The 26,993-nt window shown below is 47.2% G+C and overlaps 1 protein-coding gene across 1 annotated transcript; it reads left to right on the forward strand.

Moving 5' to 3' along the window:
• The first annotated feature begins 11,240 nt into the window (after positions 1 to 11,240).
• Positions 11,241 to 11,988, forward strand: CUNH16orf82 (chromosome unknown C16orf82 homolog). Its single transcript, XM_045848814.1, is given in 2 exon segments — positions 11,241 to 11,566; positions 11,568 to 11,988. Coding segments are annotated over 2 exon segments (747 nt in total).
• The last annotated feature ends 15,005 nt before the right edge of the window (positions 11,989 to 26,993 follow it).

Genomic DNA, 26,993 nt, shown 5'->3' on the forward strand with positions numbered 1-26,993 from the left:
GCATCAACTTCCCAACCACCCCCTTTTAACCTGTGCTGACTCCCATAGTTCCTCCTTTATCCAACAAACACAAACTGACAAAGTCATCCTCCTACTACAACCCTGACTTCCTATTGCTCCTATGATAACGATAAGGCCCTGTGTGGACTGACCCTTGTTAACAGCTCCTTCAGGGAGGCTCTTGCCTCCCTGCAAACACACTGCTCCATCAGATTCCCTCCAAATGCCATTCCTTCTTCCTAGAGCACTCCTGTTTTCACTTTCACCCACCTAACTCCTTTGCATTCTGTAGATATCAGCTCAAACATCACTTCCACAGGTAAGCTTTCCTTGATCTCCCGACTAGGTTAAGTGCCCCTATGACACTCTTATAACCCTATGTAACTTCACTTCATGAACACGTACCATATTGCCATCTTAAAGTAATATAACTCTTTGAGCAAGAACAAAGAGCAGAGACATGACACTCTATCAAACTTCTTTTCCAAAATAATCCTGGATTCAGGTTCAGTTATCCTCAGAGGTAAATAATAATAATAGGAAGAAGAAGAAGAAGAAGAAGAAGAAGAAGAAGAAGAAGAAGAAGAAGGAGAAGGAGAAGGAGAAGGAGAAGGAGAAGGAGAAGGAGAAGAAAGAAGAAAGAAGAAGGAGGAGGAGGGGGAGAGGAGGAGGAAGAAGAGGAAGAAGAGGAAGAGGAAGAAGCTTGCTTAAAACTCACAGTGAAAAAAAACACTGAGCAGAGATCTGAACCTAAGTAGACTGGATTTCAGAGTCTGAACTCACTCCTTTCATCAGTAGTTTTCTAACTAGATTCCATGTAACTCTGAGGTTCAGCAGACATGAAGCCTCATGGAATAAGAAAAAGCTAAGCAGAGTCATAGTGCTACACTTTTTGCCCATCTTTTTACCTACATGTGTTTCTCTCACACCTCAAAGTATAGGTCCTTATTTTCTCTCCTATCCACAGCCTTTACTTTGAACTATGCATCTCAAAAATCTTGACCTTGACTTCCAACCTGTTCTTGATTCCCTGGTTCCTAATCCCCTGTTTCCTATCCAATAGCCACCTGCTTACCCCTTGGATTTAAGACTCTTGCTACCACATTTTCAGCTCTGTCCTCTAACTTCCAGCCAGACTCACCAGTTAGATAATGCCTCTTCAGACTGACCTGTTTTTCTGACTGATATAGCTCCTTCTTAGACCAGGACCCGAATGATTGACACACATCCTTGGTTCACCTTACCCTGTGAGTGGGACTGGAGTACATGGTGACTTTGAATAATCATTCATAATTTTGGCAGTTGAGTTAGTCTTCCTCTCCAACCCCAAGTCCTTGTGGATATTCAGTGTAAATGAACAAGTTCACACTATTACCTCCCTGACCCTTAACTTCCCTTTCTATTCACTTCCAACTACTCACACCCATGACCACAACATGTTCAACTTCTGCTTGAACTCGAATCCCAGCCTCTTACCTATCATGTCAACCAAACCCTTCTTTTACATTCTTACTCACAACCCCTTTCATATCTTCTGGAATAACCCTCCATCAGTTATCTCCACTTAGTGGTATCTTCAACCTCTCCCTGTCACTCGTTCTCAGCATTCAACCACAAATTCTTTTCAGTCTGGAAAAATTAAATCCCTTCTATAGCAGATGCTCTCAGTGTCCATCCATACCACCTCAGTTTTTACCATAGGAATTACTTCAACCCAACTTCCAGCTACCACCACCTTTGTCTCTTTGCCTGAGGACTTCATCTGGCTGCCAAAGCCTACTATCCCCATGCACCTGGCAAGCCAAAAGTGCCTGGGAATTAATGCTTCCCCAACCCTCCAGGAACAACCCTCAACCAATGACCAGTAGGTGTTGGTGGATGAATACCCCAGCTTCCTTGACCCTGGGGAAAATCTGAGCTGCAGGCTCCATGCTGTCTTCCAGAGCTACCCAGTGAGATTAAGCTCCATTTTCCCCCTGTGGTTACTTGCTTGCTGGCACACCCTTTATTGATTTCCTTACTTTTTTATGCTTCATTTCTACATTCCCCTACTGGTGTTTCCTGTGATTGCCTCCAAAATAAACTACTTGCACTCAATCATGTTGCATGTCTGTTCAATCCAACATCTCCCCTGGCACTGCACATCCCTTGCTTCCCTTTCTTGGACCAGCACATATACCTACACCCAATTATCTTCCATACACTCTGCAGTCTGGTATCTACACCCAGAGTCTCAAGTGTTTCTTCAAAATGTGTAGAATCTTCTATTTTATTTGGCCTCTGCACAACTTCCAACATGCTGCCACTGTCTTCTCAGAACTCTCTCCTTCCTTGGCTTCATGATATTACTGTCCCTCTGATTTTCCTCCAACTTGCCTGCTATTCATCGTCAAGGTCTTTCTCAGTTCTTTGGAACTCCAACTGCCCTTTCACTGTGGAGATTCCTACAGATTTTACCACCCTTGGTCTTCTCCTCCTCTTACTCAGAGGTTACATGCTCTCCATGCATGCCACCTTCCAGTGAGGAAACACTGTTGACTTCGCAATGGCTCTGCCCACACAGAATACAATTCCCAGTGTCAGATCTCAACTTCAGCTGCCAACCAAAGCCCCCCAACATGTCCTAAGCCCAAATCATTCTCTCCAAATATGCCATTCTGATTAATGACACAACCAACTACCCAGTCACTCTAGCCACCTGGAGTCTTCTTAAATTGCTTCCCCCACTTTGCCCAGGGTGCACAATTCAGCACCCAATCTTTTCAGTTCAGCCTACTGAATATCTCTCTCCACCCCACAGCCATGTCCTAGACCCAGGCCATCTTTGTCTCTCACCCAGATTGCTGCAACAACATTCTTTACCAATTTCTCTGGCTCCAATGACTGCAATCCACCCCATCTTCTGCACTGCTGGCAGGGTAATTCCTTCTGAAGCATAAGTATGAGCTCCTACTACCTCTGCCTAAATCCCCAGTGACCTCACCACCCTCAGGGGAGCTTCAAATCCCTTAACACATTTCCAAGACCCTTCATAATCTGGTCCTTGCCTACCTTTCCAGCCTCACCTCTCACCACTTTGCATGTTTTAGCCAGTAGCTCACCACCCTGCTTGAACATGAGCATTACCTGGAGAGTTTTTTAGAAAATACCAGTGCCTTGACAACACCCCCAGAAAGTGTGACTGATATGGTCAGGAAAGAAGGGCAGGCATTGGGATGGTTTTAACATGTGGCCAGAGCCAAAAGGCACTGTCCTAACTAAACCTAATGGCTTAGAGTTCTGCCCACCTCTCCAAAGTTCCTCCAGGCTCCTGTGCCCACCTATCCCCACTCTTGCAACACCTTCCTCTCTCCTTGCTTCACATGGATGACACCACCTATCCCTTAAACCTCAACTCCTTGAAACCTTCCTGACCCCGGCTTCCCAGTCTGGGCTCAGAACTTTCATCTGACTTTCCTCTGCTTAAACCTATCAGACATTTGCACACTAAATATTAACAGTCTGCCCCACCTCAAATAGGTGATGACTCTCATAGGGGGTCTTCACCACTACAACACCAGGGCTGAGCACAGTTGTCCCTTCCTTGATGATTCAATACATTTGTGGAATGAATGAATGAATGATCCCCATTCCCTTTTGGTCATAAAGATAGGAGTTTTATTGTGTTCCCTCTGCTCCCTCCTCCTCCCTTAGTTCATTGCCAGTGCACATAATAGGGGTTCAATAAATGTTTGTTGAGTTAATTAATATAAGATATGAAATGCAAGCACCCACCCCACCTTTACTTTTAGAGAAGAGCTCTGGGGAGAAGAGACAAATCAACTTGAACTTTCTACAATTTTGCTAAAATGGAATTTGCCAAAGACGTCCTGAAAAATGGATTTAATTAGGCCTATTAATAGGGGATTCATTGGTGGCTAAGATTTAAAGCTAGGGCTGAAAGTGGTATTGATAATTTTACCATTTCAAATTGTATAGGAGGTTATTTCTCACTCCCACCTTAATTATAAGAATGCATCTCGATGAAACCTAAGCTTTGAAGGGAAATAAAGACAAGGGTAGAGGCACTGACTGATATTTCACTGAAATGGAGTATCCCAGGTATCACAGCAGAACTTGAGTGGCTCAGCCCAGGTACTCATCACGAGAGGAGGGGACAGTGGCACTGCACATGCAGATCTCATTACACTAACAACTGTCTGTACAACTGGATGTGGCTTTTAACTGCAAGAAACATCCAGGCAAGGAAAATGATGCTACAGTATCTAATAATAAAATGAAATTCTGTGTGGGCTTTCAGAGCCCCAGAATTTCTTGCATTCCATTTTTTCATTAGCCACTTTTAGAGACCTGAGTTCTAATAGGTTCCACAGTCAGACCCTGGAAGGGGCACACCCTTACCCCTCAACTCCTGTTTATGAGAAATACACAGCTGTCCCCAAACTACAGAGTCAAGTAAAAGAAGCTTCGGACACCAGGAGCCAGGAATATCACTGGAAGATGGTCTTATCTCTGGGGACTCAGGAAATGATGGGGCATCATTCCTTCTACAAATCCATCTTGGGCAGAGCTGGGACAGGATGAGGCAAGCGAGACATTAACTTCAGAGGGAAAACTCAGAGCACAAAAAAAACTCAGGAATCAAGATGATTGATATTTACTACAACATTATTTAAAATTAATGCAAAAATACCTATGATGAAGAAAATATCATTGTTTTATCTAAGGACAGGATCTAAGCCTGCCCTTATATGGCCTGCTCACTCGCCTGACCCCAGTCCCAGCCCTGGTTCTAGGCACTGGGATACAGACTAAACTGGTCAAAACCCCTCCTTTCCACACATGCTTTAGCAGGTCAGAGACAAAAAATGAACAAAATAACCAAGTCTAATACACAGAGCTAGTGAAGGCTGTAATGAAGAGAAATAAAGCAGAGAAGGGGGCAATTCCATAAGAAATGTCTCAAACTCCTCCCCAGCCCAGACTTTCTACTATCTGGTGTAACAGAAAGAACAGGGATTCCTGGGGTCCGAGGGACAGATCCCAGCCCCACCACTCACTTGCACAAGGCCTTTGGGCTAGTCACCTGCCTCCTAGGCTTCACTCTCACACCCTGTCACCTGAAGAATGAAAAAGTGAAAGTTTATAGTAACAAAGACAACATTTGGGAGCAATACCTATGCTCTGAGCCCTGTGCTGAGCTCATTACACCCACTGCCTCATTTAACCCTCACTCCATTCAGTGACGGTGGGTGTTTAAATTGTATGGGAAGCTGACCCTTCATGTTGAGCCACTGGTCTCTGCGAGAGTAAGGTTTGCAGGCTCTTCAGGCCTAAATCCCAGCCCCAGTGCTCCGCACCTCAGACTGAGGCGGGCCTGCACCCCAGTGACCTTGAGCAAGTCTCTGGGCCTTTCTGAGCCTTGTTGTCCTTGTCTGCAAAATGGGGACAACAAGGCATCTCCCTCCTCCTAGGACCAATGAAGCCAAGCATCAGGCATCCGGTGGGCCCCATAAATGTGGGCACCCCTCCTCTCAGGCTCATACCTGGTGGCAGCACCAGTCTCCAAGGTAAGGGGCAGAATCCACTGATGAGGTTCAGACACAGCCATTCCCCATTTCCCTGACAGCCTATTTCATGGATCACAGAAACCAAAGTCCAGCTGCTTATTCAACAGAGGAAAGAACAAATTCATTTTCATTCCTTAATGCCCAATGTGACCTATTCTCTGTTGATCGTTCCTCTCTGAGGCTGCAGCCCTTCCTGCAGATTTTCAATTTGGCCAGAGAGAGAAAATGGGTAGTAATGACAGAATGTCCTGCCCAGAGGATGCTGGGAGCCAAAGGACTGTGGGGCCAGTAATAAGTCCAAATGAAAGATATTATGTCACCTCGTTTGAATTAAACAGATGAACTACAGTCCTAGGCCATTAAAAATGAGTCAACCTGCTGGACACCTTCCAAGTGCTCAGCACTTAGCACCCCAGTAAGGTGCTCGGCTCCAACAGGATTTTATATCCTCATTTTCTGCCAATAATTTCTCTTCTCTATGAACGTGAAGGAATTATTTGATGAAAAGGCCATGCACCCTTCAGCAGTGGTGCAACTCAGGGGCAGCCCAGCCCTCTCTGGCCAGCCTAGGCTCATGCTAATTCTATGCTAACTGAAAAGCACCAGGGAGCCACATGGCAGACAGCTGGGGCCAGTCTTCACACTGTGTGACAATTAGCTGCCCCTGGCAATGTTTTCTCCTCTGAAAATTCTGAGGAGCTCCCCACCTGCACCACAAAAGCCCAAGGAGAGAGGCAGGTTGACAGAGTTTCCTCCCTTTACAAATGGGGAAAGTAAGGCTGCAGAGTCTAGGACACTTGGGGTCATACAGCTTCATCCAGCAGACATGTCTGCTTGGGAAGCTCGCTGGGCCCTGTGTTCCCCCTTCCACTGTGCTCCCACTCCCTATCTCTCTGAGCATCCAGCTCCTGCACATGTTCTGCCCTTGCCCTCTTCGGTGACACAAGTGGCTTCTCCCTCCAGCTCTGCCACCCACTCGCTGCCTGGCCCAGGCAGTGTTTCTCCTCTCTGAGAACCTCTGTCCCCATTTGCAAACCTGTCATTCCTGGGTGCCCTCTCAGAGTCAGAAGACCAGGGAGGAACCCCAGCTCTGCAGCTTACAAGCCTGGAAGCTTTAGGAAGTCTCTTTCCACTCGCTGAGCCTCGGTTTTCTCATCTGTAATTTGGGACTTAATAACAAGGGCTATTCTGCAAAGGCTCCTCTGCTCTGACATGTATCCCAGCAACAGAATTCCATCCAACATGCATTTATCATCCTTCTGGCTTGAGAACGCAGTGCCCAGGGAAGATGTAACTACTCTCTCATTTAATCCATCCATTTAAAAATGAACACATTTTGTTTTCCTTATATTGATGGTAAAGAGACTTTATATCAAAACAGAATAATAGTAATTAAGCCTACTTAACTTTCCATGTGTCAGTCCTAGCTCTGAGTGCTTTGCATTTATTTATTCATTCAGTCCAAGCACTGGACTCAGCAGTGGCCTAAACACATACTCCTTGACCTCGAGCAGCTGGCATCTACGAGACTAATTCTCAGGTGAGGACACAGGGCCAGAAGGGTTTGCATCACTTGCCTAGCTATATAGCTGGTTGGAGGCAGGCCTGGGTCTCATGCATGTCTGCCTGATCCAGGTCCACACTACAGAGTCAGGTATTGCTGTGCCCAGAAGCCACCAAGAGGACTTGTGAGTAGTTTAGAACCACAGAATGGGCATGCTGGGGTCTCTGAGCATGGAGTCCCATGGCCACTGGTATAACTGGATGGTTCTCAAGCTCCAGTGTGCCTAAGAATGTCTGAGGTACCATCTCTTCACAAAACTGCAGGCCTGACATACAAAGCAGGTTTTCAGGAGTCATGCTGACTATGCAAGACTTGCATCAGGTTAGGATGAAAAACTCATCCCACCTTGCTTAGCACTGCTCTGTTATAAAATGAAAGTCTCAGATCTCAGAAAACTCTTCAGTCAAACACTGAACTGAGACATTAATTGTCGAGCAGTGATGACCGCCCTACATGTTGCAGGGGCATTGGTCTCCTTCTGGTCATTAGACCAGTACTTGTGTCCTGCCTAAGACTGACCTACAGTCCACCTGTTCAAGCTCCAGTGCCAAGTGCACCCAAGTAGGGAGGTGCCCACTGCTTTTGGCCCACGGGAATGCCTCTTGCTACCCCATGGCAAGCCCCACCTGGCTGCCCAGTCAGGTGGTTAGGAGCTGGGCTTTGGGGTAGACAGAGGATGCAGTGAGACAGCATGGTACAGTGCCCAACCAACAGTGGGCCCTCCACACACTGTCCCTCTGCCACTCAGCTCTTACGAAGGGAGATCCATGTGCCCACTTGGGTGCATTTGGTTCAGTGGAGCCCTCACCACACTGCCCAGAGAGTAACAGCATGTGCTCAGGGATGCCCTAAAGCAAAAGAATGGCAGTACTGTACAGATGGGGCCAGATGACAGGGCCTTCTACAAAAAGATAAGGCATCTACCAGAAGATCCCAGGGAGGCTCTCAGATAAGATGTTCTGCCCTTAAAATATACCCACAATCCAACCACTTCTCTGTACCTGCATGGCCCTTCCCTGGTCCAGGCCAGGCCCAATGCTCCCTGAGATTCCTGCACAGCCTCAGCTAGCTCCCACTTATGTTCCTTCCCACTGGTCTCCACACTGCAGCCTCTGGAAACTCCAGTCCCTTTATTTCACTGCTCTGCTAAAAACTGTCCAAGAGCTCCCAGCTCACTAGCAGTAAAAACCAAAGCCCTAACCAGGGCCCACCAAGTCCATCCCAACCTCCTCGAAGCCTCCTCTTTGACCTCTTCTCCCTATGCTGCTCCGTCTGACTGCAGGCCAAGGTCTAGCACATGCACATACACATGTACAGACAGACACGTCACATGCACATGCACGCACACACCATCATTCTCTCTCACTTGGTTCTGATTTATTTTCCTTCTAAAGTTTATTATCCCACCACAATGACATGTTTACATCTTTTTGTCCATCTCTGAGGTAGGAGCTGATACTGCCTGATGTGCAGCAGGTAGGTGTTCAGTCAATATCGGTGGAAGAAAAGAAGGAATCAGAGTCCAGGAAATATTTGTCAAATAAACACATGAAAACCAGAAAAGCACTGCACTGAGTTAGAAGTGACTGCGGTATGTCACACTCAGAATTCATGTCTAACTTAGCCAAGGGTTTCCTGCTGAAATATTAAGGATAAATATTGAGGTTGGAGACCTGGGGCTGCTGTGTTGTTTTCTAGAGTGGTAGAGCTTTTCCAGTAATAATTTCTCCCATCCTCAAGATGTGAGAAAGCACAGATTTCCCATTAGGAGACATGGATGCTGAGTTCTCAGGGTAGGTGTTAGGCAGGAAGGCAGCCCCAGAGCCCACTTCAGAACCCTCCAAGACAAAGCTAAACCAGGGAGGAATGTTGACAGCATTGGTGCATGTGTTATATTAGTCTGTGTAGACTCTGCTATAGAAACAACCCCCAATCTTGCTGGGTTAGCACAGTTAGTAGTTTATCGCTCACTGACATCACAATGCATTTGGTGGAAGGTGGAGGTTCTTTTCCACAGTCATAGAGAGGCCCTATCTATGGCTCTATCTTCTGTGGAGCCATAGAAGATAGTGTACATCTTCTGTGCACCAAGGTCCCTGCAGAAAGGGAAGAAAGGTGCACAGATGTTTATGTTCCAGGCCTGAACATCAGACCACATTCCATTGGCCCCACCTAGATGCAAGGAGGTTGGAAAGGTACTCTTCCCATAGGCCCAGGAGACAAAGGAGAGGCTTCAGTGAACATGCAGCATTGTCTGACACCCAGGGGATAGGCAAACATGATTTCCAGGACACAGAGAGAATGTGACTGTAACCAGGTTTCTCGTCCATCAAGCTGAGATCCTGCGGGTACTGGACATCCTCATGGAGAAAGAAACACATGAGAGGGAATCTGGTTAAGGCCAGAATGTGTGTTTGGATGGGAGAAGGGTTCTGGAGGCAAACAGCAATAGAGACAGGAAACCAGAGAGGCAGCCTCATGTATGGGTGAGAAAAGAGCACCTTGGACAAACCCCTCCCCCATTCTGCCCAGATGTGCCATGAGCTCAGAGGGTGCTGCTCCTTTTGGCCCTTGAGTCCCTCCATCTCTGGAAGAGCCAGGGCACAGAACCAGGACATGGCAACCATGAGATGTCCCCTTTACCCCAGAAGGACCAGAATTTCTGCATCAAAAGAGATGTCTCTGTGTACAGCAGAGGGGAGCTGAAATGTCCCCAGGGAAAGGAATTCATAATACAGATGACAGTGATAATTAGCACTGACAGTGCTGATAACTGCTGAGGGGCTGAGCTGCTTACTCTCCAATGAGTGCCTCCCTTCTCCCTCACCCTGCATCCCAAACACAGCCAGCCCCTTCCATAACTATCACAGTCAGGCTAAGTACCAGGGCCACCCATCTCCCAACTCTAAGGCAAGAGTTTCATTGAATCTTTATGATTCTTGATCTTTTAAGGACCATGAACACCCTGGGAGTTTGATGAAAGCTATGACTTCTTCCCTAGGGGAGGAAAAAGTATATATGTAGCTTATCGAAATTTTTGCATACAATGTCAATGAATTCCCCAAGTCCTTAAAATCCAACCATGAGCCCTTCAGGGGTCAATGAATTTCTTCACTCACTCAGTAATTCAATGAATATCTATTACGTGTCTGCTAATAAGTGTCCAATGGGGCATTCTCATCTACCACACTTAATCAGCTTGCACAGAGAATTGCCTACAGAAAGGCACAGAAAGCCAAGTCTCCCTGCCCCTCTGCCCTACCCCACCCCAGCACAGCAGTCTCAGTGCTGGGTGCACACTGGAATCACCAACTTTTTAAGATTCTGATGCCAAAGCCTCACTCCAGACCCATTAACTCAGAACCTCTAGAGGTCAGACCCAAGTTCCCTGGCATCTCCAGTGGGCAGCTAAGGGGGAGCCTCTGCCAAAAAAAAAATCCAAATGTGTGTGTTAAAAGCTCCTGAGGTTGTTGTGATGCACAGCCCAGGTCAGTTCATTCATCCACCTCGTGAACACACCTACTGTGTGGCAGGCACTGTGCTGGACACCATGTTTTGCACCAGGGGGCAGGGAGGAGAATAAGAAATCATAATCCCTCCCTCATAGAGTTGACCTTCCAGCAAAGGGAACCAGCAGTAAGTAAACAATCCATAAAAATAACTGCAAATTGTAATCAATGCCACAAGGCCCATAGAAAGGGAGTGACATAAGGAATAATAAAAGGACCTTCTTGGGGAGGCCTGGGGAGGCCTGAGGTTCTCCTGAGGGACACTTGAGCTGATGCATGAAGGGCAAGGGGAGAGAGAGCATTCCAGGTGGTGAAAACTGCTGCAAAAGAGCCCTGCTGGAGGGAAGAGCTCAGAATAAGAAAGCAGCCAGTGAGACTGGGCGTGGAGGTTAGGAAGAGATTAGGTGTGACATGGGACCAGGCAGGACCATGTAGATCTGCCAGGGATTTAGGTTAAGCTCCTGACTGTGATATTTATTCTCTGCAGTTCTTACAGCCACCTTGGCAAGGAGGAGGAGGCTCAGAAGATGAAGTGATGTCCTAAAGAAATACAGCTCAGAAGGGGCTTGGATGGGATGCCTGCCCAGGTCTCCTGACATGACCAAGCAGAAGCTACATGCCCCTCAGAATCTGGTTCTCACTGCACCTGGCCATGGACGGTTTTTCTGCCCAACTCCAGTCCCAGCCACTAGTGTGACTAGCCAGGACAACATTGTTCCCTCAACTCTCACACTGCCCACCTCACAAGCCCCATCACCATGGGAGCCAGGCCAGCCAATCAGAGCACTCTGTTTTGAAAAGAAGCCTTATAAATTGAGCATCCTTTCCCTAGACAAGCACACCCAATGTCCAGAGGTCTCCCAGGGCACTTTCCTTCTGGATAAGCCACTTCAGTTGCCCCCCACTTTCCACCAGGATAGAGAAGAAGACTTGTGCCTGGAATGCTCAGGGCCAAGATGCAAGCCTACAGTCACCCTGCTTAGAGAACCAGTCACCCCTGCAGCCACACCATGACACCAGAGCGATTCAAGAGCCCCTGCAAGTTTCCAGCAGTAACCGGGAAAATGCCCGGAGCAGTGAGAGCAGTGTGAGGAGCACTCAACACTGCAGCCTGGAGAAGAGCAGTGACATCAGCCAGCTGAGCAGTGGGTACGCAGGGGATGAGGAGAACAGTGAGGTCAGCCTTGTAGGCAGCAGTCGAATCGTGAGGTTAAAAAGAAGACTCAGAACCCAAGTGGGCAACACCCCAACCGGCCAGCTGTGCACTACCTACTGTCCTAACCAGGTGAAGAGCCAAGCGGCCAGCCAGGCCAACAGCACCCAGCAGACTGGAGGGGAAAAGTGAGACCAGCCTGCCTGGCAGCACCATCAACAGCAGGTCCAGCAGCCTGGCCAGCCTCAGTTTCATCAGCCCAGGCAGCAGCTTTCTGACCTACCAGGTGAGCAGCGGGCTGTTCAGTCCCATGAGCAGCCTTCCCTCTAGCCAAGCCAGCAGCTGCCAGAGCATCAGGGTGGACAGCAATGTGCAATGTGGGCTGCAAAGCAATACCAGTCTCCAGGAGGACAAGGCTGGGGACAATGTGAAAGTCAGCAACCAGGTCACCGAGGAGAAGCAGCCTATGCAGAGGCATGTGCCTTCATGAAAAGGTCCTCAAAAAATGCAGATGTGAAGACCCAGCAAACCCAGACTTCACCCAGAGTGTTTTTGCCAAAAGAAGCAGGAAGACCTTTAGAAAGTTCACAGTGACTATGTCAAAACCATCAATGAAAATAACTTCATCTGTGTCAACAACGATCAGCAAGAGGGTCATATATAGCAAGAACTATCGAAAGTGAGTGCTACCTACCCTGAATCAGCAGTCTCTGAGGAGACCATCTACAGTGACAACCATTGTTATAAAAAGTGGCTGGGTCAAGATCCATCAGTACTGGGTCCACCTGTGTCAGAACCACTAGAGTGGTAATAACATCAGTCCTGTAAACACCACTGACAAGCCATCCCTAACAGCATCCATTAAGGACAAAACCATCCCCTGGGTCAAAACTCATTAGTAGGGACAAGCATTATCAATGTCAAGTGCCAGCTCTATTAAGAACCATCTGAAGTTAGAGATGACACCATCCTAAGTAACAAATACCATCTACAACCAGCACCAACCACAGTGAGCTCAGAAGAAACAGCCACCAACCCCTGGACGTGACGAGAGGAGACATGTCCCTGAGAGGCTCAGTCCCATCCACCCTCTGTGACATGCAATGCCCACAGGAGCCAGCAGGATCTAAAGAGGATATGACTGTACCAAGGGAACCACATCCCTGGGAATGTCAACCAAGTTGCTTTACACTGTTATTTTGAGCACTGTTTCTGGCAGCTTTGGCCCAGAATCTCCTCAGAAGCAAATGTTCCCTGGTGCCCCATTTGTGTCTCTATGTGGACCTCAGAGGAGGCAGAGAGACAGAAAAGGAGTCCAGAAATCATCTTGTGTTGAGGTGGTTGGAACAGTACCTCCTATGGCAGGCAATGTCATGACAAATGCTCAAGGGTGACAGAGACCAACCCAGCTGAGAAGGCTGCAATGGGAGAGCTCTGGGCCATTTAGTGAGCATGCTCCATCTCTGCCCCCTCCCTCTCAGAACAATAGCACCCTTCCTGGGGCTAACCACACAGACCTCAGGGGAGTGAGTGTGTCTGCAGAGCAGCAGAGGCCAGAACGGTCATGAAGACATCTACCAAGTACCTGAAGCAAAGCTGAGGCAACACTGAAGACAATAAATGTGTCTGGAGAGGTTGTAAGTGTGTAAATCTGTGTGCATGTGCCCCACTGAGGTTACATGCACAGCCAGAAAGACAGTAAAAACCCATGAATAGAGTAGGGCTTAGTTGCCAGCTCTGCTGCTTCTAAGCTGGTGATCTGGGTGACATCCTTAAACTTGCCAAGTCTCAGTTTCCTCACCAGGAGAATGGAAACTATAATACATTGTACAGATAGATAGGAGAGTCATGTGAATTTCATGAAAACACATTTGAAGTCCCTAGCAAGCAGTGGGCACTAAATGTTGCCTTCCCTTTCCTCACTCATCTGTAAAATGGGCACATGTTCTCTGCCTTGCTCCACTCACAGGCACAGAAAGGCCACTGACTGAATATGGAGAAAGTGCTCTTCACACACAAAAAGGAGATGGAACCACAGCATCTGCTTAGCAGTCACAATGGTTCAGCAGATGATTTTTATGGGTTCGAAGGGGGAAGAGTGGTTCCAGATTGATGTGCCCCCTTTGAGTATATTCTCCCCCACCATCCTCTGGGCAAATTTGCTCAGCAGGTCCTGAGCACCCATAAGCTAGGCAGGTAAGAGAAACCCCACTCAGTGAGCCCTCTCTGCAGGTGGCTCTGGGGGAAGCTTAGCTGTTTCATGCCCTATGGCTGCTCAGCCCTCCCCTTAGGACATTCCCCTGCTTTACAGTCTGAGAGAACTGAGGGTCACAGTGGCACTGCACAACTGCAAACTATAGCCCTCAGTCCAGAGGCCACAGACTCCTGGGACACAGCACAGCCACAACTGAGACTGCCACCTGGCCACCTGGCCACCTGGTGCCCCTGGCCACCACCTCCTGTGCCCCTCTCAGCAGGTGACATCACCCACTGCCATTGTCCAAGCCCAGACCCTGTGTCACACTGGAGTCTGCCTTGCCCCCACTTCAGCCCTACATTTCATTGGTCCCCATCCCTACTGCTGACCCCTAACCCATGCTGTCATCTTCCCCCCAAATCAGTGGCTCCTGGCCCTGGGTGCACATAGAAAAACCTGGGGACATCCAAAATATAGACACCCAGGCCATCCACAGAGACTCAGACTGGGCATGTGGGGTGGAGGATACCACTGCCCTGGTCTCCTCCTGGGATCCAGTTTCAATCCCTGGGGTCAAAAACTGACACATCTGCAGGGGCCAAGAAGAGGGGTGGGCTTTGGGAAACTGGAAAGTATGTGTCCCATCTAAAGGGAAGTCAAAAATCCAGAATTCTATGTAAAAATCTCCTAATTTTAAATATTAACCACAAATTCAAAAGCTTTATAAAAGTGAGGGTGGGGAAGGGAAAATGAAAACATTTCTGAAATAGGATCAGGCCAATACATCATGTGGTTTCTGCTTCTAAATGGAGAACAGAGCATTCTCTGAAACAAAAACCTGCTATATCTTTTGACTGCTTAAAAATTTCAAATTTTCCCACTGGCCAAAGTGTTTAACATGGCATCCTGACAAACTGACGAACTGGCCTAAATATGTTTCCTCCCTCAACTCCTGCTGTTTCCTTCTCCTAAACCTGTACATACCATCTCAAACCTGATTTCAAGCTCCCAGGCCTTTGCACGTGCTATTCCCTCTACCTGGCATAATTCATGTGCAGTATGATTTACATGCCATATATTTTGCCCTTTCATGTACAGTTTTATGATCTTTGACAAACACACACAGTCATGCATCCACCACCACACCAAAAATACCAAATAGTTCCATCACCCCCAAAATCCCCTCATGCCCATTTGTGGTCAGTCCCTGCTCCCGCCTCCATAATCACTGGCCAGTTTTCTGGCCCTACAATTTTCCAGGATGTCACACACATAGAATTACACTGCATGTAGCCTTCTGAGCCTAGCTGCTTTTCCTCAGCACAAGGCACTTGTGATCCACCATGCTGTTCCTGCCTTTTAAGTTGCGCTCCATAGTTCATCGGTTCTCTTGTCGAAAGGCATCATCCACTCCAGCTAGCCAAGCCTGGATCCTGCCTAAGCCCCACATCCCACCTGTCCCCAAATACCTCCCCATCCCTACTGCTGACCCTTAATTTGGGTTATTCCCAGTTTGGGGAGATTATGAAGCCACTCATAAAAATTTACATACAGGTTTTTGTGTGAACATGTTTTTAATATCACTTGGATAAATGCCTAGAAGTGGAAATGTTGGGTGGTTTGTGTGTTTGACTTCAAAGAAACTGCCAAGTCATTTCCTAAAAGTAGCTTTACTTTACAGTTTTTAGCACTTTGCCTTTGTCACAGTTTGGGATTTTTTGATTTAACTAACACCCTGTTCATTATGGTAAAAACAGAAGGTAGTTTGTATCAGTCTCCCATCATTAACTCCATTTCACATATGGGGAAGAAGCATAGAGCAGCTAACCATAAGTTCCTGGCAAGGCTGAGATTTGAACCCAGGCTACCTAATCCTAGAGTCCATGGCCTTAACCATTAACCTTTCTTTCCTCCTCTCTCTGTTTTGGCCCCTCCAGATGCAGGCAGCAGGCTGCACTCATACGCAGAGCCCCCAGCCAGCTATTTCTTGTCTCAACCCCTAGGTTCAGTGCCTCCCACTGAACATGCCTGCGTCCATTAGGGAAGGTGTTGATCCACACCCCTCTGTATCCTTGATGCCCACTTCCATGTCAGCAGCATCAGTGATTGTCGAATGAATGAATAAGCAAGCAAGAGAGTGGAGAAGGGAAGGCTGAATCGAAGGAAGACAACTGGGTCCTCCCACTGTCCAAAAACCAACGTGGCTCAGGATGCAAAAGTTAAACTTGTTTCAGTATGCAAGCTGAACCCACAGACTTCCATCCTCCTCCCACTGCCTGCCCCACAGATGCATCCCTCTTTCTCCCACCCAGCATGGAGAAAGCAGCAAGCACTTGAAGTGAGGGTCATTTTTCAAGCAGGCATAGTGATTTTTTTCTTTCCTGTCCACTAGCTCGGCGATCAGGGTGCAGCGGGTTTGAAATGATAGGTTGGCTGCAGGCCCTGACTCCTAAATTATTAACTGGGCTGGGGAGAGAGCTGCTTATAAATGCTGTCTATCCAATAGACCACAGCAGCTCGCAGACCTCCAACAGGCCTGGAGCAGGCAGGCAGAAAGGGGAGGGATTCAGCAGATGGGGACTCTCTTCCTGAGCCCTCCCTGCTCTCCATCCCCCTGCCTAGCAGGAGGTCATTTTTCATATAAGCAGTGCCTGACCTCCTATTCTGCCCATTCCAAGTCAGTGGGTAAAATGGATTTAATCTGGTAATTGTGGTTCTTTCTGAGCCAGGAGCTTGCTGGGTGAGCAGGACTCTCCTGTTGGGGTTCATCGTGGGCATGGGCAGGGAGTAGGGTCCACAGATGGGTCTCTAGGGGCAAAGTCTGAGCTCTTGTGAGAGTTATTAATGGAGAGTTCCAAAGAAAAGGGGAGTGAGGCAGGAGGATGGGGAGGCACCAGGGCTGGACACTGGCCTCAGGCTGATCCTGTGGGGAGTTCTGGAGTGACAATTATAACTCACAGCTGGTTCCGCCTTTGGTCAAAGGGGTGGCCTTTCATGCCTCCACAGCCTGAGTGTGGGGAACATAACCTCCTCGGTGGAATAACTCCCATCCAAATAAGAATAGTTCTCCAGGGAAGGGACAGCTGCAGACTACCAGCAGTGACAATGGGCATGTAGTCTGGGCTGTCACTGTGACTCCACAGAATGATCAGGAACACAACTCCTTCCATATCTCCATTCTACCACCCTGAGGACAAGACCCCCATTCACATGGCCCAATATGGCTATCCAGGCTCCATCAACACATCTTCATCCAACACACCAAGGACACCAGGGGGTTTGAGAAGGAGAGAAGAAAGGTTTGAGTGTTCTTTTTCAAGGAAATATCCTAAAAGTCCCACACAATGTGGCTACACCTTGCCATAAGGAATGTGAGATTTGTTCTTTATTCCAGGAAGCAATGTGTAAAAATAAAATTTGGCATCTTGTTGCAAGTAACTAACGAAGAAATGGATATTGAGGTATGTATTACCCCCAATCCATTCTCCCTACAGAAGTTAAAAGGACATTTTCAACCTTCCAATAAAATTACCCTTTTAATTAAGACCTTTGTGGTCAGAAGTGGCCCCAGTACTTAGCAACACCTCCCATTAAGAGGAGGAGTGTGTTTCTCTGTGGCCTGAATCTGGGTTGATCTGTACTTTGCTTTGACCAACAGACAGTGAGGTACGCAATGTCTGGCAGCTCAGGGTCTAGGCCCTTGGGGGTTTTGCTGCTTCTGCCCAGACCCTCTTCACTCCTCAGCCATCCAATGAGCAAGCCTGGACCAGCCTGTCACGTGATGAGACAGTCCCCAGCCATTCCAGTCAAGGCCATCACAAACCAGCCAACCCATAGGATCCACCAGCTGACAACAGACACACAAACAAGCACAGCCAAGCTGACCTGACCCAGACTCTTTATGAGAAATCTCCTGGTATTTAAATAGCATTTTCAATTTTTTCCAAGCAATATGCTCTTCTGACAAAACATACCCACAGGTCCAGATTTATCCCAGGAGCCACCAGTGTGAGACTTCCACTCAGTAAGTCTGGCCTGTGAGGGTGGTTCTCCTTGGACTGGCTGCCTTCTTAACCCCAACTGGGCAGGGTCAGGTCTGAGCAGACAACTTGGAACAGAGGTAGGTGAAGTGTCCTACCTGGGAACCCTACACAAACTTCATCCTGTCCCCACCACAGCAAGACCAAATGTAATGGATGGACAGAAACAAGAAAGCAGCATGAGACTGGAGTAACTTTGGAAACCTGAAGAATGATTTTTTTCTAAAAGGATAACAGGCAATCATGAAAAGGGTTTAAACCAATGCCCTAAAGATTTCCACCAGAAAGCAAGAACTGCCAGGGCCTACCACCAGCAATTCCAGCATCTTTCTAAAACAAATCCAGTGGTGTTCCCAGTGCCCTGCTCACACCTTCAAAGGTTCCCCATTGCCCTCAGTGTAAAGTCCAAATGCAGGTGCCTTAACCTGAAAATGACTTCCAGTTTCTAGACACTTATCTAGCCCCTCCCACACATGCCCCAGGTCCTCATGCAGTTCCCACAAAAGTACTTTTTTTCTTTCTGAGGCTTTTTATAATTTGTTTCTCTACCGGGAACACCCTCCTCCTTTCCTTATTTTCCTACCAAAGTCTCCATAAGACTCAATTCAGGAGTCTCCTCTGCCAGAAAGCCCTCCCTGATCACACCACAGGCTGCATGTAGGGGTCTATTCTCTGCACTCTGACTACACTTGCTTCACTCCAGCCTTATCCAAGTCACTCGGGATTGTAATTGTCCATTTCCTTGACAGTTTTCTCCTCCTCTGGGGCACAATATCCTCAGGGACTAGAACAGCATAGGCACTCAGTAAATGTGTGCTGAAGGAAGGAGGGAGAGAGGTATGAAAATAGAATAGACTCCCATCCTACAAATGCTTTTGGGGTATGGGAACAGAGGCCTCAGTGGTGCTCAAAGTCCCTCCTCAAAGAATCATAGCTCAAAGATGGCAGGGCTGCTACTCACAGAGGGACAAAACTGATCAATGATCTCACAGCAACATGGCAAAACTGCAATGAAAACTCAAATCAGAACTCAGTTGTGTTGTTGGCTCTTATTTACTTCTCCAGATGCCCTTCCTCCACTGAGGGGTCAGGAAAACTTGCAGGTGATGAGATGGTGGCAGCAGTGCAGAGGACAGACACAAAAGATGTTTTCCCTTATAGGTCTTTGGCCCCATAAATTACTTATCAGGAAATCTGCTTGAGGTACTGTCTTGGTCTTTATTTTCAGTTCCCCTAATGCTGGCCAATTCTCTTCTGAAACCCTCTCAATTATTAATATTTCTAAAACAACACTTTCTCTGTATCTAGCAATAAGCTAGGGCATCCTAGCCAGTGATCCTTCCCTGAAAATCCCAGAGAGAGGCTGGCTTGTTGATGAGGCATTACAAGGAGGCCAGAGGTGTGCTGGGCAGCAGCAGCTGGACTGAGAATATCAAGCCCATGTAGAGACAGGTCCTTAAATGTTCCCCTGTTAGCAGCAACTCCCCGGGCAAAAGCAACTATAATAAAAGCAAAAACAATTACCACCCATTGGTCTCTTATGTATCAAGTGTGAGGCTAAACACTTTACTTTTACTTATTTAATTCTAAAAAAAGACTGTACAGTAAGATTTCTCATTCCCATTTTACAGGTGAGGAAACTGCGTCTCAGAGAGGCCCAATCTTTGCCCAGGGTTCCACAGCTCACTGATATGGAGAACAGGATTTGGACTCCAGTGCCTATGACTTAGTGGCCAGTATATTCTCCACTTTGACACAACACTACCACCTGGGATTTTAGTTGCATACAAGGAAGAAGGAAGCTTCAATTTTTACTTTCAAAGAGCATTTGAAACAAGCCATTGCTGGAAGGGAGATATAAATGAGATGAAATTTTGGAGACGGGGCAGCAGAACTGGGGGCCAGAGGGGACTCTGGATTCCCTGAAAGAGTGTTCTACTTTGTTAATAAAACAGCTATCCCTGGTCTTGGTAGCACGTGAAAGATGGGAAAGAAGACAATCTCCATAAGCAGTGACAAAGGTGTGCCTCCTTGAACACTCAGAGTCAACGAGGGGCAAAGAGCACAGTAAAGGTGCTGGGGTCTGGCAGAACTGGGGACCCAGGCTTCAGAGCCAGACCAGCCTGTAGGACGTCTTCAACTGAACCACTTCTGAGCCAGTCCCTTATCTTTCTGTGCCTCAGTCCACACATCTGTGAGGTGGGTCATGTGTGACCCGTCTGAGGTTGGCACACAGTGAAAGACAAAGAAATGCCAGTCTCCCTTTCCTTTCCTCTCAGCTGAGCAAGAGACTGACATTTTCAAAAAGCCTTGCTTTTTGAAAGAAAAAAGGAAGGACAGAAACTGAACAAAAGAAGTAACATTGCTTTCTCATGTCTCTTTAGTTGCAAGGGAAAAACAGTTCACTAAAAAGGGCTGAAGCAAAAGGAGGTGACAGAGAAGAGGAGTAGCTTGCTTTGGACAGAAGGGTCTCTCACAGGACACAGGGCAGGAGGCAGGTCCAGGCAAGCCTCACCCCCACAGACCATCCCCAGGGCCAGGACTGGTTCTCTCAGTGCTGCTGCTTCTCTGGAACTCCAGTGGCTCCTTTTCCTGTCCCCTCCGGTGTCTGCCTCCCTTTCACTGTCTGCAGACTCTCTTTCTGGCTTCTTGGTGAGGGACAGGGCCACAGCCTGGCTTCCCAGTAATTAAGTCCTTTCCAAATGCTCAGCAGCCTTATCAGCAGCTCTTAGGTCTCAATTCCAAATTCTGGTTGGCCCAGATTCCTGTCAGGTATGCATCTTGGGCCAATCAGAATCACTAAGAACCCTGCCCCACCACCACCCCACCCAGGGGCAAGGCAGAGCAGCAGCATCGGGCACTCTCAAAGCCGCTAGTGGGAGGGTGGAATGGCACGTCCACTTTGGAAAACTGTTGGGCAGTGTATCTGCCAAATCTAAATATACCCCTACCCCTTGACCTAGCAATTCCACTCCTGGGTATATACCCAAGAAAAATGATTGCTTAGGTTCACCAAAAAAATGTACAAAAATGTTCATAGCAACCCCAAACTGGAAAAACCCAAATATCTACCAAAAGTAAAATGGATAAACTTGGTATCTTCATACACAGCAGTGCAGACAGAATGGACTGCCACACACAACACAGATGAATCACACAGGTATAGCACTGAGCGAAAGAAGCCATGCACAAAAGTATATATTTATATGAATCTGTTTACTAAAAATTGTCAGTGGTGACAGAGACCACAACATGGGTTATCTTTGGGGAGTCTCAACTGGGAAAGGGCACAGACAGATTTCTGGAATTGTCACATGTTTTCTATGAACAGTTAAGATGTGTGCCCTTTACTATGGGAAGGTAATTCATCCCAAAAAAGGCACTGTGTGCGCCATTCTGGCTCCTCGAAGGCTTTGGGGCAGTGAGGCTCAGATGCTTCCTGCTCCCATTCCCCACCTACATCAGCGGGCACTGACTATAGCAGGCTCCTTGCTTTCCAGCTCTCCCCACTGTTTCCATGGAGCAGCAACTTCTAATGTATTTTTTATAAAAGAGCTGGGTTTTCCTTTGATGCAAACACCCAAAGAATTAGAGGCTCTTTTTTCCCTGCAACCCCTGTTTGGTGGCTGACCTCCAGTGCATTGGGAAGATGTCATCATTGAGGAAGCATAAAAACCTACTCAGGGGCTTCCAGGATCGGGGCTGCCTCCCACGGGCAGGATTAGTTTGATTTTGCAAGGGTCTCTCATACTTCAAAATGTAATTCATTAGCAAAGCTCATTGGATCTATCTTCAAAGTGTACCCAGGTATCTACTTCTCACAACTTCCTCTCCCAGCCTGGGGGGAGCCCCCAGCCTCTCTCACCTGAGTCGCTGCAGTGGCCTCCTCTGTTCGCCCTGCTCCCACAACACTCTGGCTCATCTGTGTCTTCTCAGCACAGCAGCCATGCTGGTATTATGTTCCTCCTCAGCTCAAAATTCTGTTTTGGCCCCCACCTCACTCTAGCCTTTGTGGACTCATTTCTACTCCCTCCTGCCCTCTCACTGAGCTGTCACATTGGCCTCACCAGACACACTCTTGCTTCAGGGCCTTTGCACTTGCTGTTCCCCATATCCTGGAATACTCTGTACATTCTTACCTCCTTCAGATCACACAAACATCACCTTCTCAAAGAAGAAGCCCCACCTCGACCACCCTACTGAAATTACAGCTCCTCACCAAATCCATCCCCCCAACCCTGATTCATGATTTTCCCCAATTCTTCATGAATTGACACCTAATATTTATATCTTCCTCATCAGTGACCAGAATGCCATCACATGCTTAGTAGGACAGTTCAGTATTTGATTACATGAATTAAGAAATGAATAACAGGTGATGCTCAGCTTTTGTTTTAGTTCAGCTTCCAGAACAAAATATCACAGACTGGGGGGCTTAAACAATGGAAATTTATTTTCTCACAGTTCTGTAAGCTGGAAGTCCGAGATCAGGGTGGCAGCATGACTGGTTCTCATAAGAACTCTTCCTGGCTTACAAAGGGCCACCTTCTCCCTGTAGCCTCTCATAGTCTTTGCTTGGTGGGAGCACATGGGGATGGGGAAAGGATAGGAAGACTGAGCATATGCTGAAGAAAGGGTAGGGAGACCTCTCTTCCTCTTCTTATAGGGCCACCAATCCTCCCGGATTAAGACTTCACCCTTATGATCTCATTTAACTTTAATTACCTCCCCCAAACCCCTGTCTCCCAACATAGTCACATTGAAGTTAGAGCTTTGATATATGAATTTTAGGGGACTCTAATTCAGTCACTGACAACCCTAATCTCTTTTCTCCCCACATTAGCTCTTAGAGGTCAGTATTATCATCTTCATTCAATGTATGAAAAAAACTGAGGCTCTGAAAAACACATGGATGGGCCAAGGGCACACAGCTCAGAAGAGGCAGAGGCAGAGTTCACATCAGGTTCAAAGCACCTGCTGCTCTGGTTTGTACCTCCTGTTCTGTGCTATTCTCAGGGACCCTCCTTCTCCAACTCAATTGTCACATCCTCAAAGGGGTCTTCTCCGACCTACCTACATGTAACAGCCACCTCCTGCTTCTCAGTTACTGCCACTGTTCCCTTCCTTGCACTCACTACCCATTGGGCCTCCTGAAATTACCTCCTGCCTACCTGCCCCAGTGCAGGCAAAATTATGGAAGCTCAGGAAGGGTGCTGCTTAGAGGGCAGGGAAGATGACCTCAGACAGTTGGCAACAATGTCCTCTCAAGAAACACTCAGAAATGCATAGAAAATCAATTTGCCAAATGACCAGTTTACAGGGTAATTGATCACTATTCTACTTAACAAAATTTCAGCAACTTTTGTCACAAAATAGTTTTGGCAGACTTTGAAGATTTTTCCAAGTCCTACTGAAGCTAGAGGGAGGGGACATCCCTGCACCAGCCCCACAGGCTTTGCCCTCAGAAGAGCTGGGAGTGTGTCCCCAAGGCTCCCCCCACACAGCCAAAGCAGCCACAGTCCGGCAGGCATCAGAAGGGAAGGCTGTCCATGGCTGGGCTCAGCACAGACATGTCCCACCAGAGTACCACTGCCATGCCAGGCCGGGTAGCTTAAAAGGCTATATAAACCCAGGTCAGGACTAGGGTGAGGCAAGTGAAGTATTTGCCTTAAGTATAACATTTAAGGGGCTCAAAAAAACTCAAAAATCAAGATAAAGACTTCAATGCAATATTTCCAAAACTCAAAATTAATGCAAACATCTATGGTGAACAAACTAAAAACATTTTAAATGAAGACAGGGCTGGTAATAGTGCTGTGGCAAGCCATGCTGGAGCAAAAGGCAAAAGGAAAAGTCAATAACACTGATATTGTCTTTATTTAAAATGTTTGAATTTTGTTCATCCTGCATATTTTTTGCATTAACTTTAATTTTTTAAAATTATTGCATTGAGCCCTGGCTGGCATAGCTCAGTGGATTGAGCTCAGGCTGGGAACCAAAATGTCCCAGGTTCGATTCCCAGCCAGGGTACATGCCTGGGTTGCAGGCCATAACCCCCAGCAACCGCACATTGATGTCTCTCTCTCTCTCTCTCGCTATCTCTCTATCTCCCTCCCTTCCCTCTCTAAAAATAAATAAATAAAATCTTACAAAAAAAAACTATTACATTGAAATATTATCTATTGACATATGTTTCCAGGAAGTTGAAGGAGATTTTTCTTTCCCCATTCTTCCTACTTTTGCACCACTGAAGGGCCTGGATGTTTTATACAAAACATTTGTGAGGCTCTGAAAGGTGGAGAGAAGGAGACAGAATGGTTAAGGACATTGGAACCCGAGGCATGACACAACAGTGAGTTTCCTGGGTTTTGTTTTTGCCTCCTATATCCCAGACTTGGAGCTGGAGAAGCCAGCCATCCAGAAATGTCATCAGGCAAAGACAAAAAGGATCAACAAACCTGGATATTTTCTAGCCAAAGGAACAGAAAAGGGCAACCTAACAGAGCAGAAGATGTGTAGACAAGAACCTCCCTACACCATCAAATTCCACAGAAAGCAGCAGGCTCTATCCCCTACCCATGCCAGCAAGGCCAAGTGCGGAGCCTAGACACCCACCCTCACCAGGCTGAAAGAAGGTACCTAACCTCCCCCACAGTTGAATTAGAAAGCATATCCCCTCGGGTTGGTAGAGAGCTCCCCATAATTCACATGGGGAGCCTGAATTTCCATCAGATAGTAACAAGGCACCTCTCACTATCTCTGAGCCAGAAATTTTACCACTGCTCAGTAGTGAGGAAGACATCATGCCCGTGAACTGACCTAACAACAGAAATAGATTTTCTCATAGTCCTGGAGACTGGAAGGCCAAAGTTAAAGTGTCAGCAGGGTTGATTTCTTCTGAAATATCTCTCTTCGGCTTGTAGATGGTTGTCCCTCTGTGCATGTCTGGGTCCTAATCTCCTCTCATAAGGACACCGGTTATATTGGATCAGGACCCACCTGCAATGATCTCCTTTCAATTTACCTTTCAATCTTTTTAAAGACCGTATCTCCAAATACAGTCATATTCTGAAGGACTGAGGGTTAGGACTTCAACACATGCATTTGGGAAAGGATGCCACTCAGCACATTATGTAGAGTTATTAAGGGGTGGAAGCATGGGGTTGGCAAGGTTGCTCAAATTGGGGTCATGTGGGTTGCACGCTGGCTTCAGTGTGGAAGCTGATAGAAGGTAATTGATTGAAGGAAACTGATAGGAGGCAGGGAGACTGGTTAGGAGCCTGTCACTGTCATCCAGATAAAGCAGATGGGGGTCTGCACTGAGGCAGAAGAGAAATTTACAAATCTGATGGTGTCACAGTCAGGGCTCCCCCAAAAGCTGACCACAAGACAAGGACTTGGATGCAGGTGATTATTCAGGCAGTGATCTCAGGAAACACCATGGGGAAATAGGGTAAGCAAGACAAAAAAAATGATGAGCCAATAAAGGGCATGCCAAGGAGCGTGCTACCCCTATGGGCACCGAGAGCCTGGACTCACTGGGGACCATCTGAAAAACCAGGTGGAACTGCCCACTAGAGACAGAATTTGCCCCTGGAGGACAGAGGACTTGAGAAACTCCTGTCTCCCATTGGCTAGCGGAAGCCCCCAGGGGTATTGGCTCATCCACACATCTGGGTAGGATATACACACAGGTGAGTGACCTTTGGATGCTTTGGGGCAGAACTGTCTAGTAGAAGTATGTTCTGTATCTGTACCGTCTCATATGGTAGCTACTAACCACATGTGGCCACTCAGCACTTGAAGTATGGCTGGTGCCACTTCAGAACTGAATTTTTTATTTTATTTAATTTTAATGAACTTAGATTTATATTATCATATGTGAGTGTGGCAACTATATCGCATAGCTCAGCTTTGGAGAAAGCAAAGCAAGAGCCCTCATGGTGCACTTGGAATACGGGGTGCTATGGGGAGCAGGGGACTGTCCACTGCCACTGTGCTGAATCAGACCACGAAGAGGGAAAATCAACAGGATTTGGTATTTAATTGGATGTGGGGGCTGGGGTGGCTCACAAGTAGCGTGTGCTAGAGAGGCCAAGGTTATACAGGCAATGTTTTTGGGGGCTAAGCTAACCATTGGCATGAACACACTTTTGGCCCTATGACTGCTGTTACATTAGGAGGGGTTCAGAGGAGCAACAGATGGTCCCCTCACTGCTCTTCCAAGCAAGACTAAGCAACTCAGCTCCCTTGCAAATGGCAGAACAGTCAATTCTTAGAAGGCCATTTAAGGGAAGAAATATTAGTGCACTTTGAGTCTCCTGTTGCTATTTCATGGTTCTCTAAAAGTGAACATAATTAAAAGCAGCATTTCCTCCAGAAAAGCAAAACAAAGTCCCCACCTAAAGAAAGTGATTTGGGTAGCTCTGTTTGGATAATAGACTTGGCAGTATTGTAGCAGTGCCTACATTCCGACACATTATAATTTTTTCATGATAGTTAGACATATTCTGTTGTTATTCAATCTGATTCCTCTGAAACTGTTGCCAATAGGCCAATTAAATAGTTAGCTAAATATATTAGGGGCGCATTGCTGTGCATCTGGCCCTGATGAGGTTTACAGGAAATGTGTTTTCCAGACCACAAGAGCTGGGACTTGGCTCTGGGCCACAGCCACTGGTCCCAGGCCAGCCAGCCTTGAGAAAGAGCCTCTTCACAAACCAAGATTTCAGAGCTACAGCAATGAGTTGGGGAGCTGCCTCAGTTTCCCCAAGGGTATAAGCAGCCTTAAGTCTGCTCCAGCTGCCATAACAAAATACCACTGACTGGGTGGCTTAAACACAGAAATGTATTTCCTCACAATTCTGGAAGCTAGAGGTCCAAGGTCAAGGTATTAGAAATTTTGGTTCCTAGAGAGATCTCTCTTCATGGCTTGTAGATGGTCACCCACTTGCTGCTTC

Source organism: Phyllostomus hastatus, unplaced genomic scaffold (genome assembly GCF_019186645.2).
Source record: "Phyllostomus hastatus isolate PE091 unplaced genomic scaffold, TTU_PhHast_1.1 phas_contig_64, whole genome shotgun sequence".
Lineage (NCBI taxonomy): Eukaryota > Metazoa > Chordata > Mammalia > Chiroptera > Phyllostomidae > Phyllostomus > Phyllostomus hastatus.